General features: G+C 35.5%; 1 protein-coding gene across 2 annotated transcripts; it reads left to right on the top strand.

Annotated features, from left to right (window-relative positions):
* Positions 1 to 13462: 13462 nt before the first annotated feature.
* On the top strand, positions 13463 to 17806 carry LOC126619178 (uncharacterized). 2 transcript variants are annotated; one of them, XM_050287465.1, is made up of 10 exons: positions 13463 to 13695; positions 15017 to 15076; positions 15201 to 15240; positions 15379 to 15557; positions 15691 to 15729; positions 15890 to 15976; positions 16143 to 16203; positions 16794 to 16918; positions 17290 to 17396; positions 17550 to 17806. In XM_050287465.1, exons 1-10 carry the CDS (start codon positions 13648 to 13650, stop codon positions 17662 to 17664), a joined length of 861 nt encoding a protein of 286 aa, XP_050143422.1. In that variant the 5' UTR covers positions 13463 to 13647; the 3' UTR covers positions 17665 to 17806. The 2 variants fall into 2 exon arrangements, with proteins under 2 accessions (XP_050143422.1, XP_050143423.1); XM_050287466.1 differs by having other exon boundaries at positions 13465 to 13695; positions 17305 to 17396.
* The last annotated feature ends 161 nt before the right edge of the window (positions 17807 to 17967 follow it).

The raw sequence follows: 17967 nt of genomic DNA, 5'->3' as shown, positions 1-17967 counted from the left end.
AGGTGTATTTGTATCACCCCATTGTGCCTTTATTTATAATAGTAGGATAGGCAAAAACCTTACCCTTTTAGGATTACAACTCGTAATAGGTAATCAACTCCTAATAGGAATATAAGATATATTCCTAAATCCACTAGGATTTACACAATCACATTCCTATTCTAAATATGAGTGCAACATACCTATGTATTTCAATATGATTTTTAATTACTTATCGAAATTTAAATATTTTTAGATTAAAATGTCCATAAAAATAAATTAAGATAATCTACATAAATTTTATTTTCAAAAAGGTTATTGGAAAATAAAATACTAAAATCATTATTTAATAATCTTGGGCTAAAATTTTAAGTCATAAGAGTTGGAGGAGAAAAGTAGTTTTTAGGTTATGGCTTAAAATTTTATGACTTAAATTTTTAAGTTTTATCCCCAAGAATTGGAGATGGTCTAAAGGGGAGATGGTGACTAAGCCTCACAATGTGATTCAAATTATCCTTTGGCGATAATCGAATATAAAACCTCTTATTTACAAGTAAAAATGAATACCACTAGGTACTAAGTGGTGGTTGAATTGCCACTTAAACTTTCATTTTAATGCTAAATTCTACCCTTGTTATGTTCTATTGACTATGATGTTAAGTTAAAAGGTAGTTCTGTCTCTTTCTATTCAAAAAATTTAATCAAAATTATTTAAAAAATGGGAAGGTAAGGAAATATACTGCAGAAGGCCGAGAATGAGTGAGGTAAGGGAGAAACATGGAGTGGGCTAGGGATAGATAAATGGAGTTGGAGAGGAAGATACATGAAAACGCAACCCCCCGGGGGAGTGTTTAATATTTAGGTTTGACAATTTTTTAACGACCCGTTAACTAACACGAAATGATACAGAAATAACAGGTTTCAGGTCAACATGTTAACAATTCGAGTCATCCATTAATAACCCACTAACAAATCTTGTCACTATCGGGCTACCTATTAGCAACACAATAAGATGATGTTTTCTAAATCTATAAATTGGATATGGCTATTCCTTACATGACCAGTTAACCAGATATGAAACAACACGATCCGTTAACCAATTAGGTCATTATCGGATCACTTGTTAAGAGCTTGTTAAGATAACGTATCTAATACGATACAACCTATTAAAATAACAAGTATACATAAATATAACATATATAACCTTTTTTTAATAAACACGACATATATAACCCGTTTTCCAGATTTATTGATATCCAACTGGTGGATGTGAGGGTTGAAAGTGTTAGATATAATGTGTAAGGTAGTTAAGTTGGTTAGCATATCATAAACTTAGATTGTGACACGTGTCAACATCTTGTGAGCTTTATCTTAGCTTAGTAGTTAAGCTAAGATAGTTAGACATATATACATTTGTGTAAGTGTAATCTGTGATATTGAAGAAAATACAATACAAACATATACTCTCTCTCTAAACAACCTTTCTTATTCTTTGAGATGGTTCTTTCCTTCTTTGTTTACATGGTATCTTTCGCCTGAAAAGCTTCGGCTTGACGGTTTCTTGATCTTGGTTCTTTTGCTTCCGCGTTCTATTGTGATTCACGATTTCTCTCTCTCTTGGGGTCGTGATTATTCTCTGTTCTCTATACTCGGTGTATCTTCTTCTCTGCACACCAAGTATTTGATATAATTCCTCAGTGAAAATCTTTATCTGGGTTGTCTCGGATCTCTGCAATGGTGACTTCTGCTCAGCTGCAGATTCTTCAATCTCCTATAACGTCTCTCATCTCCACAGTTTCTTCGTCTGTGAATGTTAAACTTAATGATTCCAATTATCTTACTTGAATTTTCAGATCGACTTGCTTCTTAAAGGTCATGGTCTTATGGGTTTTGTTGATGGATCTCATATCTGTCCTCCATGGTTTATCGTTTCTTCTTCTGGGGATTCTAATGTTTCTTTAAGTGATGGGGGTTCTCTGATTGAAAGTGATGAGTTCAAGGTTTGGAAGATGCACGATAGGGCATTGATGCAATTAATCACCGCCACTTTATCTCCCTCGGTGGTCTCTTGTGCCATCGGTAGTACTAGTGCTCGTGATCTGTGGGTGCGTCTTAAAGAACAATTCTCTATTGTTACTCGAGCTACGATTTTTCAGATGAAATCAGAGTTGCAGAACATCAAGAAAGGTACTGAAATACTTGCAACGAATTAAAGAAGCTCGGGACTATCTGGTTACTGCTGGGGTTCATTTTGATGATGATGATATAGTTATCTTAACCTTGAATGGCCTTCCATCTGAATACAATACTTTGCAATCTATTATTCGAGGCCGTGAGAATGTGATTTCCATGAAGGACCTCCGATCCCAGTTACTTGCTGAAGAATCAATGGTTGACAATGTCCCTATCACTCATTTCTTATCTGCTATGGTTGCTAGAAATAATGGCAGTCATTCACCGTCTAATGGAGATTCTACCAAAACTGGAGATCCTTCCAATGGTTCTTCATATGGGGGTTTTTCTGGGTTCAAATCGAATTATAGTAAGAACAAAAACAAGGGTAAATTTCAGCATCACTCCTACTCTCGTCCTGGAGGTTTCAGGAATACATATGGGAATTACAATGCGAGTCCAGCTCCTGGAATTCTTGGTTCTTCTCCACCACGGCAACAGGGATTTTCCAATACCTCATGTCAGATTTGTGGCAAGTTTGGTCATTTAGCTCCTACCTGTAGATTTCGAAATTCTGATAATGCAGTCTCTGAAGGCTGTCAAATATGTGGGAAAAAGAATCATAGTGCCAAATACTGTCACTTCAAGAATTCTACCATGTCCTTTCATGCTCCAACAGCTATGCATGCTTCGACATCTCAATCTCATGAACCAAGTGCCCCTTCTCAGCAACTGTGGCTTACTGGTTCCGAAGCTTCTTCCCATATGACTGCAGATTTGACTAATTTGTTATTGGCTTCCTCATACCCTACTAATGACACCATTCAGACTACGAGTGGTGCAGGTTTATCAATTTCTCATATTGGTTCTTCTACTCTTCACACTTCCTTCAAACCATTGCAACTAAATTCAGTTCTTTATGTTCCTCGTTTATCTCAGAATCTTTTATCTATGCATAGACTTTGTTTAGACAACAATTGTTGGCTAATATATGATGCATTCTCTTTCTGGATCCAGGACAAAGCCACAGGGAGGATTCTCTTTCAAGGCAAATGCAGTAATGGATTGTGCCCTATCCCAATTTCTGCTAAAAAGAAGGTTATCACTCATTCAGCTCCCACTGCTTATCTTGGACATCGTGTATCTTCTAGTCTCTAGCATAATAGGCTAGGTCACCCTTCCAATTCTGTGGTGTCTTTGATGTTAAAGAAATGTAATATGTCTGTTTTACCTGATTCACTGTCTGTGATGTGTCATACTTGTCTGGAAGGTAAATTCTGTAAACTACCATTTGTCAACTCTGTGTCTAAGTCCATTCATCCATTTCAAGTCATTCATAGTGATGTTTGGGGTCTATCTCCTTGTAATTCAATAGATGGTTTTAGGTATTATGTGACATTCATTGATGAATGCACAAGACATTGTTGGCTGTTTCCTCTTATCAATAAAAGTGATGTTTTCTCTACTTTTGTTGGTTTTTCCAATTATGTGTCCAATCATTTTGCCACTTCTATCAAAATATTACAGAGTGATGGTCGGGGTGAATATCTTAGTAAATCATTTCAACAATTTTTACTGGACAAGGGGATTACACATCAATTGTCTTGCCCTTATACACCTGAGCAAAATGGTTTGGCCGAAAGGAAGCATTGGCATATCATTGAAACAACTATAACTCTTTTGCAAACTGCTTCTCTACCACCCATGTTCTGGTATTTTGCGTGCCAAACTGCTGTATATCTTATAAATCACATGCCTTCACCTATTCTTCAAAATCAATCTCTATTTAAATTGTTATTTGGTGCTGTTCCAAATATACATCATCTCAAAGTTTTTGGTTGTTCAGTATTTCCTTTACTAAAATCATATAACAGTACCAAATTGCAACCTAAGACATCCAAATGTATCTTTCTTGGTTATGCTTCCAAATACAAGGGTTTCATTTGTTATGATGTTTGTTCTACCAAGTTTTATATTTCCAAACATGTAGTTTTTGATGAGTCTGAACTTCCATACCCCTCTCTCTCTGCTAAGTGTTCTGTCAACCTACATTTTACTCCTAATTTTGTTGTTCTCCCATCATCTTCTTCCATATTAGTTAATCGTGACAATCATATCGTGTCTATGTCATCCCAATCTCCTCAACACAGTGGTACTTCTAGTTCATTACAATCCATTACTGCATCCACAGATCAACAATCCTCTTCTGTAGTCCCTATGGTTCTTGAGATTTCAAGTGGGGTATGTTCTGACCATTCTCATGAGTTCACTTCTGCAACTCCGAGTACTACTGCAATTGAACTACAACATGAGTTTCAACCTGATAGTTTGCAGATTATTCTTCCAATTCCTTATATGAATACTCACTCTATGCAAACCTGAGCTAAGAGTGGTATTTCGAAAAAGAAGGCTTTTCTTTCAGTAGTTCAAGAAAGTGACACAGTTGATATTTCACAAGTTGAACCTGCCACTTACAAGTCTGCTCTTAAGTCTCCAGTGTGGTTATCTGCTATGGAAGAAGAGTTGCAGGCTCTTCACACTCAACACACTTGGTCTTTAGTTCCACTGCCTCATAATAAAAATTTGGTAGGGTGTAAGTGGGTGTTTAAGATTAAAAAGCATGCTGATGGTTCTATTTCCCGATATAAAGCCTGCCTTGTTGCCAAAGGGTTTAATCAAGAAGAGGGTATCGATTATGGAGAAACTTTTAGCCCGGTTGTTAAACCAACAACTGTGAGGTTGGTTTTGGCATTAGCAGCTAATTTTGGATGGCCAGTACGACAACTTGATGTTAAGAATGCCTTTCTCCATGGCATTCTTCAGGAAGAGGTGTATATGACACAGCCACCCAGGTTTAGTGATCCTTACTATCCTGCACATGTTTGTCGACTACATAAGTCCTTGTATGGGTTAAAACAAGCCCCAAGGGCATGGAATGACAGGTTTACCTCATTTCTTCCTTCTCTGGGATTCCTTTCCACATATTCTGATCCCTCATTGTTTGTTAAACATGTTGGCAAGTCTGTGGTTATCCTACTCCTTTATGTTGATGATATCCTCATACCGGTAGTGATTCAGCTGCTATTGATATCACTATTAGGGCTTTGACCAAAGAATTTGATATTAAAGATCTTGGTTCTCTTCATTATTTTCTTGGGATTCATATCACACAGACTTTTAGTGGGATGTTTCTGTCTCAGTCCAAATATGTGGCAGATTTGTTGGGAAAAGCAGATATGGTTCATTCTAAACCGTGCACTACTCTTTGCTTACCGTATAACAGATTGGAAAAAGATGATGGACATTCTTTCAATAATCCATCTTTATATAGAAGCATTGTAGGTGCTCTGTAATACCCGACTTTTACCAGACCTGATATCGCATTCTCTGTTCATCAAGTTTGTCAATTTATGCATTGCCCTATGGAATCACACTATGCTGCTGTGAAACGAATTCTCCGGTATTTGCAAGGTACTATTGATTTTGGCATTCAGTTTAGCAAAGGGGATTTGGCTCTTCATGCTTTTAGCGATGCAGACTGGGCGGGTGACCCAAATGACCGTAGATCTACAACAGGATTGGTTGTGTATATCGAACCAAATCCTATTTCTTGGTCATCCAAGAAACAAAACACAGTCTCTCGATCATCTACAAAGGCTGAATATCGAGCACTCTCAAGTACTGCTGCTGAAATCGATTGGATCACCCAATTACTTCAGTTTATGCAGATTGAGGTTTCTAGTCCAACAACTTTGTTCTGTGACAATCTTTCTACCATTGCTCTTGCTTACAATCATGTCATGCATCAACACACTAAACATATTGAAGTCGATGTCCACTTCATCCGAGAGAGAGTTGCCAAGAAGCTACTGCAAGTGCAATTCGTTTCATCCAATGACCAATTTGCCGATATTCCTACAAAGGGACTGTCTACTCCTTTGTTTCGCACACATTGCTACAATCTCAGAGTTGGAAAGCCTCACTGAGATTGAGGGAGGATGTTAGATATAGTGTGTAAGGTAGTTAAGTTGGTTAACATATCACGAACTTATATTGTGATAAGTGTCAACATCTTGTGAGCTTTATCTTAGCTTAGTAGTTAAGCTAAGATAGTTAGACATATATACATTTGTGTAAGTGTAATCTGTGATATTGAAGAAAATACAATACAAACATATACTTTCTCTCTCTAAACAACCTTTCTTATTCTTTGAGATAGTTCTTCCCTTCTCTGTTTACAGAAAGAAGGTCACTAAGTCGAGGATGGTAAATAATCAAATATTGAACTGGACCCACCTACATGAAGAAGGTGCTCTAACGAAAAATTTAATAGAAATCATCAAAGATGGTACATTGGCACCAAAATTGAACTCTAGGTGGTAATTAGACAAAACTTTTAATTTAGGTGACAACTGCACACACTCCTAATAGTTCATGTAATTTTTGAGCAAATTCCCATTGTATTTTCAAAAGAAACGGTACCATTATTTAGAGGGGAGTTAAAAGAAACAACATTATTAGCTTGTGATTCAATGGTAAATGGCGGATTACAAAACTTCTTTTAAACTAAAAATTGAAGGTCTCGGGTTTGAAACCTGCTAGTACTAGTGTGGAAGCCAGACTTGTGGATACAGGAGGCTGAAATGCCTCTATGAGTCTTTTCGACCTTCGGAAATAGTGGATAATCGTGGCTTACCACCAATTGTCCCCCTTTAAAAAAAAAGAAAAAAAGAAACAACATTATTGTTCTCAATTACTGCCTAATTCAAAAGAAAAGAAACCAAAAAAAATTCTTTCACGCCTAGTCTGTGTGCCTTTTCTAGTTTTATTGGAATGAAAAACAAATTAAAATGCTCAAGTGAAACAACTTCATAAAAAAAAAAAAAAATAAGGGTTTTTATTACAAAAAGTCCTGAAATTGACATATCTCATCCGTTTCGCTCTTTAAATAAAAAATCAATCAATGACGTCTTTGAAATATACTACTGTACATCAATGTCGTCCCTCCCTCCCATCCAATTTTGTCAAATTATACTACCGTACATCAATGTCATTCTTCCCACCACACCAATAATGTTGATTAACAAAATTGGGTTTATCTTGAGTCAATATAAAGTATTGTGAGTTGACCTTCGCGAGCGTGCTCTGGTCAAGAATAGACAGATGAAGCAACCTAGAAGAAAGGTAGAGTGAGATTCATCAGTGCTAGGAATCAAAACCAAGACGTGTCGTGTGGAATACGAACCTGAAATTCATCCACAACTACTAGGCCACCGCATGGTGGTTCAATATGATAACCCAAACTAACCAAATTCATTGGTATAAAAAAAATATTTATATCTTATATTTATTTATTATATTTTTGTCATCTTTTTATTTATTCAAAGGATAGACAACCAAAATGGAGCAAAAGAGCATCTAGCAAGGCAAGATACATATACAAAAAGGGGTGTGCTATCCACACACCCCAAATTACTTCCCACACACCCCTTGTTAATTTCTGTCCGTTGATCTTCTTCAATTCATCCGATCCGACGGCCGAAAATTAAAAGGGTGTGTGAGAAGTAAAATGGGGTGTGTAGATATCACACCCCTACAAAAATATTTATGCTTGGTCTGGCCCGGTACTTGTAGGTCGCAGTATGAATCGCTTTGGGGATCTATCTCCAAACATTTCTTAGTGCATTTCTTGTCATGTCCTGGTTTGCTGCAATACACATCGTACAACACTTTGTTGCACCCATTCTCAACTGTCGTCGTCACCATATTACCTGCACAAATGCCAATTTTACATGGAAAAAACAACAACATCAACAACAACAACAATAAAGCAATAAATTCTACAAAATTATAAGGCTAAATAAAATTCTCAAAACACCCAAACTAGAACCGAAAATTATTGAACCCAAAACCGAACCATCCGAAAACGAACTATACCGAAAACCAAAAAATCAAAACCGAAAGTTTCGCTATGATTTAGTTTTTCATTAAACATTTGTTCAGTAATCTCGAACCGAACCGAAATAGTTTTTAATACAATTTTATTTTTAATTGAATTAATATTAGATGTTAGATTTGTTTGAGATTGAATCTCAACCGTTCGTTTAAACTCAACTCTCTCAACCTAACCTCAGTATCTCACTCCCTCTCTCTCTCTCTCTCTCGACTCTGACGCCCTCTCTCGATTTCTCCTTACTTTCTTCTTTGCCTGTCTAAACGTTGCCGCCCACACCAAACCAAACCTCGCCCTCAATTGCAAATCGCGAAAATCTTGAACCCATACCATCTTCGCGATCTTGAACCAAGCCACCACAACCACTTGGTTGGTCATCTCTCTCCCTCTCATTCTAAACGGTGGCTGAATTTAAGGGTAAATTACTAGAGAATTGGCTGAATTTAAGGGTTATGACTTTGATGGTTGCTGTTGTTTTTTTGTTTGCAGTTGTTGGTTGTTTCTAAGATTTGAATCCTCTTCCAATTTGAAGCAATTTGAATACTCGTACAATTTCTCCTTCCTTCTTTTTGATATGCTTTCGCCGAACCGACTCGAAATACTAAATTTTTTCCAATTTTACTAAATTTCAAGAAATCAAACATTACAGTTCGGTTTCGATAAACATTTTAAATTCCCAAACTTGTTCGCTTCGATTTTTAATTTGGGGTTTTTGGAGCCTACAAAATTATCGATACCAAGTTGGAGTAGGTGGTCCTAAAAACGTCATGTTTTCGAAATTTTTTTTAATACAAACATGTTAAGTCAAGTGAGAATGTCTTTATTATTATTATTATTATTATTAATTTTTTTTTAAGATAACTGGTGGTAAGATACGATTACCTACTTCTTCTGAGGGGTCGGAAAGACTCATAGAGGCATTTCAGCCTCTTCCTGACCACAAATCTGACTTCCACACCAGCAATGAGTTTCGAATCCTGCGAAAATGTCTTATTCAGTCTTTTTAATTAGAGCCTCATTGGTTTGTATCAAAACTGGACCTTATAATAGGTCGAGTATTATTGGTATAATACGAAGATAAAATGATTTTAAACTTACCGTTTGAGTCACGTCCTTGAATGATTGCTTTGGTGACGATTGCTGATTAACCACCAACAAAATGGTCAATAAAAACGTTGTTATTTGGCTAATTGACAAACATGGAACATAAAGACAATATACCTGAACCAAGCATAACCATGATGATTACAAGGTTGAGTTGAGGTACCACCTTCGCCATCATATCCCCTTACAATTACTATTTTCTAAAAAAAAAAGAACAATCTTACTATTAGATTTGGATTTGTGATTCGTTGCTGTAGCTGTGGGATTGAATTTATAGAGTTGCTTGAATAATTAAAATTATATCAACACAGATTTAGTTTTTTATTTTTTTTTCATTTAATACGTGATTCGATAATTGAAATGTCGATAGCGTGACATTTATTTAGTAAATGATGTCAGGGTATACAAGTTTGGGATTGGATTGATAATTTTCTAAACATTTTTGTTTGCTTTTAGAATTAGCTGTATTCAATTGAGATTTTGAGGGATTTTAATGGATTTATAAATTTATGGATTTTGATGCAGTTTAGGAGTGTGTATTCAATTGAGATTTTTAATGGGTTTATAAATTCATAGATTTTGATGCAGTTTTATGAGAGTATTCAATTGAGATTTTGACAGATTTTAGTGGATTTATAAATCCATAAATGCTAATGCAGTTTAATTGATTTGTAAAAATTCCCTGTAAAATTTTGATTTAATTCTCTCAAGTTCTCAGGGAGAGGTGAGATTTGTGAATGCTTAAAATACACAACAAAATCTCTTCATTTTCCTCGAATTTCTCAATTTTTTAAAATTCTTTAAAATAAAATTCTAATTGATATGAATGTAATAAACTTCTTCAAAATCTTAATTGAATACACTCGAATTTTTATGGATTTTAATAAACTTTCTTAAAATCCTAATTGAATGCAGGTTAAATTTCAGAGAATCACTTAAAATTCTAATTGAATACCCCTCTATTCATTAAAAGAATTAAAATATTTCAAAATCCCAATTGAATTGATTTCTAGAGATTTTATGTATAATTTTGACTGAAAGCCCTCAAATTCTCTTAGGAGATGTGAGATTTGAAAATGCTTAAAATACACTATGAAATCTCTCAAATTCCCAAACTTTTTTTTTATTTTAAATTCTAATTAAATACACTTGGAATGTCATAAACTATATTAAAATCCTGATTAGATACACCTAAACTTGACACGTGAAGTTTTATTCACAATTAACGAGAATGCCCTTGATTAAATTGGCGATGCCCATATCAATTCCACTCGCAATTCAACCACCAAGAGATGTGAGATTTGACTACAACTTCTCGAAGCTACTATGCCATAGCAAGAAGATACGACAATTGAATTGAAGGTAGAATTAATAACTAAACCCTACCTTTAAGCTTTCATAATTGAAGACATATTCCTTTATTCAAACCCACTCACATCCAATCAAGGATTCTCCCAAATAATTCTTAGGATATTATTCATTAATTATTTTAATAATGTCTTCAAGGATTATCCGTGGGACTATCATTGAAGTACAACTCCATCCATTGGATAACACACCTTGACCAACTAAACATTAACATGTGGCATGAAAAATCTACACATGTGGGCGGTTATGCTCCCTATAAAAAGCTCATTCTACACACTTCCGAATGAAGTTGAAGTGAACTCTCTGTAACTTAACCCTAAATCTCTCTCTCTCTAGAGAAACAGACTTAGTCATTGAAGGTTCATTAAATTAATGCGGTGATTTTGATATCTATGGGAAGCAAATTTGAACGCCTATAGTCTTCTACAAAATACCCACCCTTATAAACGCTCAATAGAAAGTCTATATGTTATGTCTTTGCAGAGACTACTATAGGAGGTTTTGACTTCTGTCCATGAAAAAGAGTCCAATCCCTCCATCACAGCGATATAATATGTTGTTAGTTTTGGTAAATAATATCAAGAGTTCATGACATTAACTTGCCCTTTGATAACAGTCAGCAAGCTAATTACATGTGATTTCATGTAATCATTGATATTAGTCCCTAATTACATTCCTACTAATTTGTAGGATTACTTTAAGGTTGATTTTTGTTTGAATTGAAATTCAACGTTAATGTTAGAATTCAAATCCAACGACACGCTTAGCGCTAGCTTCACTTGTATGTAGTACAAAAGTGTAGATTATTGCACCTAGATTGTTACTTCTGCATGGATTCGTGTGTCTGCATTTTTAATGAGCATATTACATTTGTTGAGATATTTGTTATTTACTAGTGTCCTTAGGATAACTGCTTTTATACTATTCGCTTTAGTTGTTCATGCTTATTTCTAGTATGATTTTGAAAACTATACGGATTTTACAGCAAGGGATTATATGTTGCGAAAAAACAAAGTGGTAGTAAATCCTTATTTTTATTTACTCACACTTTCTGTTTTGTTTTCCTCCAGGACTTAATAGTTGGATCATGTGGCAAGCGAGGGATCATTGGTGGATTCAGACATCCACTTTTAACAGTGTAGGAAATTTATTGTCTGTTAGTTGTAAAATATTCACCATAGCCAGGATGAGAATATTCTTTTCTGCTACATTTATACTGATGCTTTGACGTTGCATGCATTGTATTAAGGATTCATTCCACACTATGCATTCTTACTCTTAGTTCTAGACTTTAGTTTTACAAATTTGCATTTTTTTTTACACAAAATTTGTATGTTATGGCTTCGTCACCTTTTAAGTGTCAAGCATTATGCCTCAATTTCGATATCCACTTGAATATCAGAGTTGGAGTGTGTCATCATATGGTTGTTTTGTTTCAACATATGGGAATTCATGCTTTACAAATTGAAGTTGTTTCATAGGTTTTACTGACACTATTTCAAGGATCGCAACGTCCTTGGTGTTGTCTTTCTCTTTTTAATGAGATAAAGATAATGTAAGGCTTACAAATTCATCAAGGAAGATATGTCTGCAATTCACTCTTCAAGTATTGTATATTAGGAATGGGATCCCATTCGGATCCACTTTGTGGGTCGTTTATCGTGTATTGTACGGTCATAAATCATTTGACTTTTTTTATTTAAAATTAAACACAAATAGTATCTGACGAAAACTGATCGCAAAATATACGATGAACGGTTAGAATGTAAGGATCCCTAAGATCCTTACAAAGTGAATCTGAAAATGATCCTCTTCATGTATATTAGACCTCTAACCTCACTAAATACTTAGAGCAGTTCCACTGGGGACTCTTTAGGTCGGCACCCAGCCAATCCACACCATCCCAGAATCGACAGAGCCATAACGTCATGCTAAAGCCAGCGTCACGTCGACCACCTTTTTTTTTCGCCAAAGAGGGAGTTGTTGTGGAGGCTGAGTAGCGGAGCTAGTCGAGGCGGGAAAAGGTGTTAGGAGGGAAGGAACCACAGAGGGAGAAGGATGAGAACACCTAAAGCGCACCCATCCCCACCCCTGAACTAATGCATACCACTACAGCACCTCCCAGACTGCCAATACCCATCACTAACCCACCCCAAAAATTCTACCCAACAGACGCAATTCCAAATCCGAATGTGGAGAGAGAAAGAGAGGGATAGAGAGGGATGCAAAGGGAGGTTGACGCGTCGGTAGTGGCAATAGTTGGTGTTTAGGGATGATCGGAGAAACAAATTGAGGAGGATGTAAAGGGAGAGTATAGAGGGGTCTAGTGGAACCATTGAGGTTCCAGACTTACCTTTTTTTAAAAAAAATAAAATTATTGTTTTTATTATTTTATAATAAAAAATAATAATATTTTAATAAAATTGGCTAGGTTATTTTTTGTTTAGAGTGGAAATGCATTTGGTATATTACTGTTCATTAGGATCTATCATGATTTACTGAGTATATTAAATAAGCTGGATGCTGACACACCTTTTTAGAGGTGAACTTGCTCTTATGAGAGCCTTATGCTAATGACACAAGGAGTTGAGAGATTGAATGACTGACTACTACTTCTTTAACACATCGAGATTTGTCATTGCTACCAATGAGAAATCGCCACGTCAAATAGTTGACGCGTGACTTAGACTGACAAAATTGCCACTGCATAAACTTTACAATCCTTCCACCTAGAGCCTAACAAAACTTCCGAAAAAGGTTATTTTAGTCAATTAGACGAAATCATAAATAAAAACAATAATTTTGTTTTTATTTATTTTTTGTTGGAATTCAATCACACTTATTACTGTACCCATTAAAACCGGGTATAAATATACAAAGACAAATAAAAGACCAGAAGAAAAACGAAATGGAATTATTTTGGTTCGTAAATTAAAAAATATAAAAAATATAAAACAAAAAGAGTGTGTAAATGGCTCAGTGAATGGTTGTAGAAATCGCCAGATTGCAGCTTTTGATTTCATCAATTCTGTTTGATCTTCGTCGAATTCAGAGCTTCTGATCATCCTCCCATGGCTGCTCCGTTTTTCTCAACGCCTTTTCAGCCTTACGTTTACCAGGTACTCATTTTTTATTTATTAATTTATGAATACATTAATTTTTTTTATAGTCATCTGTTTGGTTGCCGAGAAAGCTCTGGAAAAATATAGAAAATTGGTTAATTTCCGTATCTTTTATGTTGATAAATTCAGTTGATTACTGAATTGCACAGACTGAATTAAGCATTTGAATAAGTTTTTTTTGGGTTTTTGTTTGGTTTTGATCTGGTGTTTTTGCTTCAAGTTAGGGATTTGATTCGTGTTACTCGTGTGGTGATGGTGATTGGCTAAAATTGATCTGTGTTTATCAGCTGTACTGTTTGGCTTAATTACTTTCAAAGTTTAATTCAATGTCTAAGATTTGCTTAGATAGTGTTCAGTTGGTAGATGTTTGGATGCATCTCTGCCTCTTAGTTTATGAAAATCATGTATTATGGGAAGAAATTGCGGGTACGTGGATAGTGGGTTTAGTACAAAAAATCGTGAAGAAATTAAGTAGACAGTAAGTTAAATGCTATAAAAGGTAGATTGGCATGAATTTACTCCATGGAAAATGTTGATGTGATACAAGTTCTGATCTTTTGCTGTACGGCTCACGTGCATGATCCTTCAAATCGACATTCCAACTTCAGTGGTCGGTTGAGGTGGTAAGAGGTTAATTATGCCATTAACATGTCTGGATGTACAGGTGATAGATGCTGCTTTCATGGATTGTGCTACCATTAACCTATAACTTCATCCTCCAAACGGAGATATTCAGCCACTCGTTAACGGGTCGACATGATAGTGGCTTCTATAGCCGTTCATATTTCTTTTTGTACAAGCAGAACTACTATTAAGAAAGAATGGTGAATGTATATTGACTTGTATAGAAGTATATGATTTAAACCAACACATACTTGTTCTATAGGAAGTATAAACTATACATGGACTACTCTCTACTGGTTTTTATTTCTTATATTATTATGTCTGCTACTATTTCTGCCACTTGGACATATATTGGCAGACAAATGCAGTACTTTGAGTAGAATTCCTTCTGTCTGCAACAAGAGGCTCCTTCAACAAACCAACTTTTTTCTTTGTTTTTGTAAGATTTTGTTGAATTCCTTTTTTGGTATAAACATTGTAGTTTGATACACGGCAATCTATAATACACTTTGAATCAAAATGTCTAGTCATTGGTGGGTATGGGTAGTAATCTCATGTTAATGGTCATTACACTGGTTTATGGTGTCTGGTTTGTTCCGCCAATATTTAATTGTCAACTTTAATGGAAAAAAATGAAGTTGGATTGTGTAACTTAAACGTCACTAATGTTTGTATCTTCTATAATGTACTGTAGAGTCCACAAGATGCCGTGACACCTTTTCAAATTTTGGGCGGTGAAGCTCAACTGGTTCAGGTACATGCTATAAGAATCCCAACCTATATCATGTGTGTGTGTGTCTCCTGTCTGTATTTTCTACTCATCTTCTGAATTTCGTTTTCATCACTAGAATTAAAAACTTCTGCATTTGGTTTATCAGATAATGTTGAAGCCAGACGAAAAGGTTATAGCCAAACCTGGTAAGTTGCAAGCCCGGGCTTTACTTTCTGTGAGGTGCAATGTCACGATGAAGTTATCTAAATTGTTTCCAAGCCCTTAGAAAACATGTAATTTGTTGTCACTATCGCATTTGCAACTGATTGAGGAATAAATTTTAGGTTCAATGTGCTTCATGTCTGGGTCGATGGAATTGGAAAATGTTTTTGTTCCTGAAAATGAAGGAAGCATGTGGCAGTGGATTTTTGGGAAGACAGTCAGTAGCATAGTTTTTCGTAATGCTGGTCAAAGTGATGGATTTGTTGGAATTGGTGCACCTTATCTTGCTAGAGTTCTCCCGGTTGGTGATTTTAAGCATGCCAAATTTATGTGAATAAAGCACTTTTTTGATTACTTAGCATTGCTCTTGACCCCATACACGGTAAATGACTTAGTTTAGTTTCGGTTGTCTGTATTTTTGTTTCTTTTGACAGATTGATTTGGCTATGTTTGGTGGAGAGATTTTGTGCCAGGTATATATAATTTTTCTGTTGAGTGACTGTTTCCTGTCAGTTTCTGTTATTCTCCCAGTTTTCGGTGAACAAATTTAGCTATTCCATGCTTTCTGTTACAGTCAATTTATACTAGTCTTAATCAGCTGGAAATTTATGGAGTTCGTTACAATTTTTGTAGCCAGATGCATTCCTTTGCTCTGTGAATGATGTTAAAGTCAGTAATACACTCGACCAAAGGGCACGTAATGTTATTCCTGGTCCAGAGGTGAGATATGACGGAAGTTTCAGAATTTCTTCTTTTGAATTTTCTTAGACTGCTCTTACAATCAACCAATTTCCCTTTTCCTTTTTCTAATTCGTCACTTTAATTGTTTCTCAAAGCCATTTGTATTATCTTTATCTTTCTGACGGCTGTGATAACACTATTACAGATATTTCTAAGACAGAAGCTGTCTGGCCGAGGTCTTGCATTTATCCTTGGAGGTGGATCTGGTAAGTGTTTAAATTTCAGATTCACCCTTTTAAAATTTGGGTGTGCCCCAATATCTGCAGAGAATTTCAGTTCTTGCTTTAAAGTGAAGGCATTTTATGCCTGTTGAAGGTTTACATTTCTCGGTGGTTTATTTCCATGTTTTCCATAATTTGTTCAGTCATTTAGTTTCTAATTCTCAATTCAGATGTGTTGGTGTACTTTCCAAATCGGATTACCTTCATTTTTGTCACCTTTTTCGTTTCTGTTTTTGATCTGACAGGTTGCCTTGAATTCCAAACCAACCTGTTTATAGTTTTTTTTTATTTTTTATTATTATAAATTTTTATGCATGAGAAAATAAAGTGAAAAGACTGATTACCTCTTCTTGGAAAATATAAGGTGCCATTTGATAACCACTATGTTATCAATTATCAGTTTTGTTTTCACTTTTTCTGAAAACTGAAAACTTGAATAATGAAAACTAAAACCTCAAAACAAAATGGTTATCAAAGAACCCCTAAATTAGCTAGGATTAAGGATTACTTTAGTTATGGAAGGATTTATCACCCTAAGACTAATTGGAAGCCTTTCTGGTTTCACCTTTTGCCAGTTGTACAGAAAAATCTTGAAGTGGGCGAGGTGTTATCTGTTGATGTGTCTTGTATAGCTGCCGTGACTGCAACAGTTAATATCCAAATCAAATTCAGTGGTACCATGAGAAGAGCACTGTTTGGTGTAAGTTGCTTCCATTTCCTTCAGTTTGCACTCTTTTTTAGTGCTTGTGTTTATATTATGAGCTGTTAATGCAACTGAAAGATTCAGGAATTGCTTTGGACCACATTGAACAAAATTAGCGTCATCCTTGTATAGTTGCATTGCATTTAAAATATTGCTGTCCAAATTTATCGGCATGACACATAAAAGGCAATCTAATAATTTTAATTGAACCATCCCCGGCGGATTATTAAAAGAATCCTCCCCCAAGCTGAAAAAGATACTTTGAGTGAAAACCTTTTCTAATATGCTTTCCAGCTCCCTAAATTATATAACTTAAGCATGCTATTTCTTTCCATTTCCAATTTCCAAGAATCAAGTATTCCTAACAGTTGACCAAATCACAGAGTGACAATCTGGTAACTGCTGTTCTAACTGGGCCAGGCATCGTCTTCATTCAGAGTTTACCTTTTCATCGATTTTCTCAGCGTATTGCTAGGTAACTGTTTATTTTGCAACCATATATTCCGCAGAGATAGTCAAGTACCTGAACTTAATCGGTTTCTCTTCTCCAACATTTTGCTCAGTTTCATCTGCTGACTTCTGCTTTATTTCTAGCTTTAACAAATAGAATGTATGGTTTTGTTTACAGGGCTGTTACATCTCCAAACATGAGGGAAAATCCGAAGTTCTACGTGCAGATAGCCATTTTCTTTTTCCTGGCATATGTTGTGATTGTATCTTCGTTAATCTTGACCGATGTATGAATTTCACCTTTTTTTCCTTTTCATCTTCGATCCACAGAGATGCCAGTATCATATCCGTTGTTTTTCAACAGTGGTTTCTGTAGCTCAAGTCGGTTTCAACATGATCAGATCAATAGATACAGAAGATTTTAGATTTTTTTCACTTGGATTTCTGTTTTACTTTGCCTAAAATTCTCGGTCAATCATAGGCTTGTAGACGAGTTACTGACTAATCCGTACTGTGAAGTACGGATTGAGTTGTAAATTAAAGCCTTGCGTTATGTTTTCTGAGTTTCCTTTTACTCGCAAATTAGCCTGCGAGTA

Source organism: Malus sylvestris, chromosome 4, assembly GCF_916048215.2.
Source record: "Malus sylvestris chromosome 4, drMalSylv7.2, whole genome shotgun sequence".
Classification (NCBI taxonomy): domain Eukaryota; kingdom Viridiplantae; phylum Streptophyta; class Magnoliopsida; order Rosales; family Rosaceae; genus Malus; species Malus sylvestris.
The sequence above is the reverse complement of the archived record's forward strand: the minus strand, read 5'-3'. Positions and strand labels throughout refer to the sequence as shown.

Excerpts from the sequence above, each read along its gene's own strand:
- LOC126619178 (XM_050287465.1), top strand. The coding sequence starts at position 13,648 with ATGGCTGCTCCGTTTTTCTCAACGCCTTTTCAGCCTTACGTTTACCAG. Across the intron at positions 16,204-16,793 it reads TATCCTTGGAGGTGGATCTG|TTGTACAGAAAAATCTTGAA; the intron begins GTAAGTGTTTAA and ends ACCTTTTGCCAG. Across the intron at positions 17,397-17,549 it reads TTTTCTCAGCGTATTGCTAG|GGCTGTTACATCTCCAAACA; the intron begins GTAACTGTTTAT and ends TTTTGTTTACAG.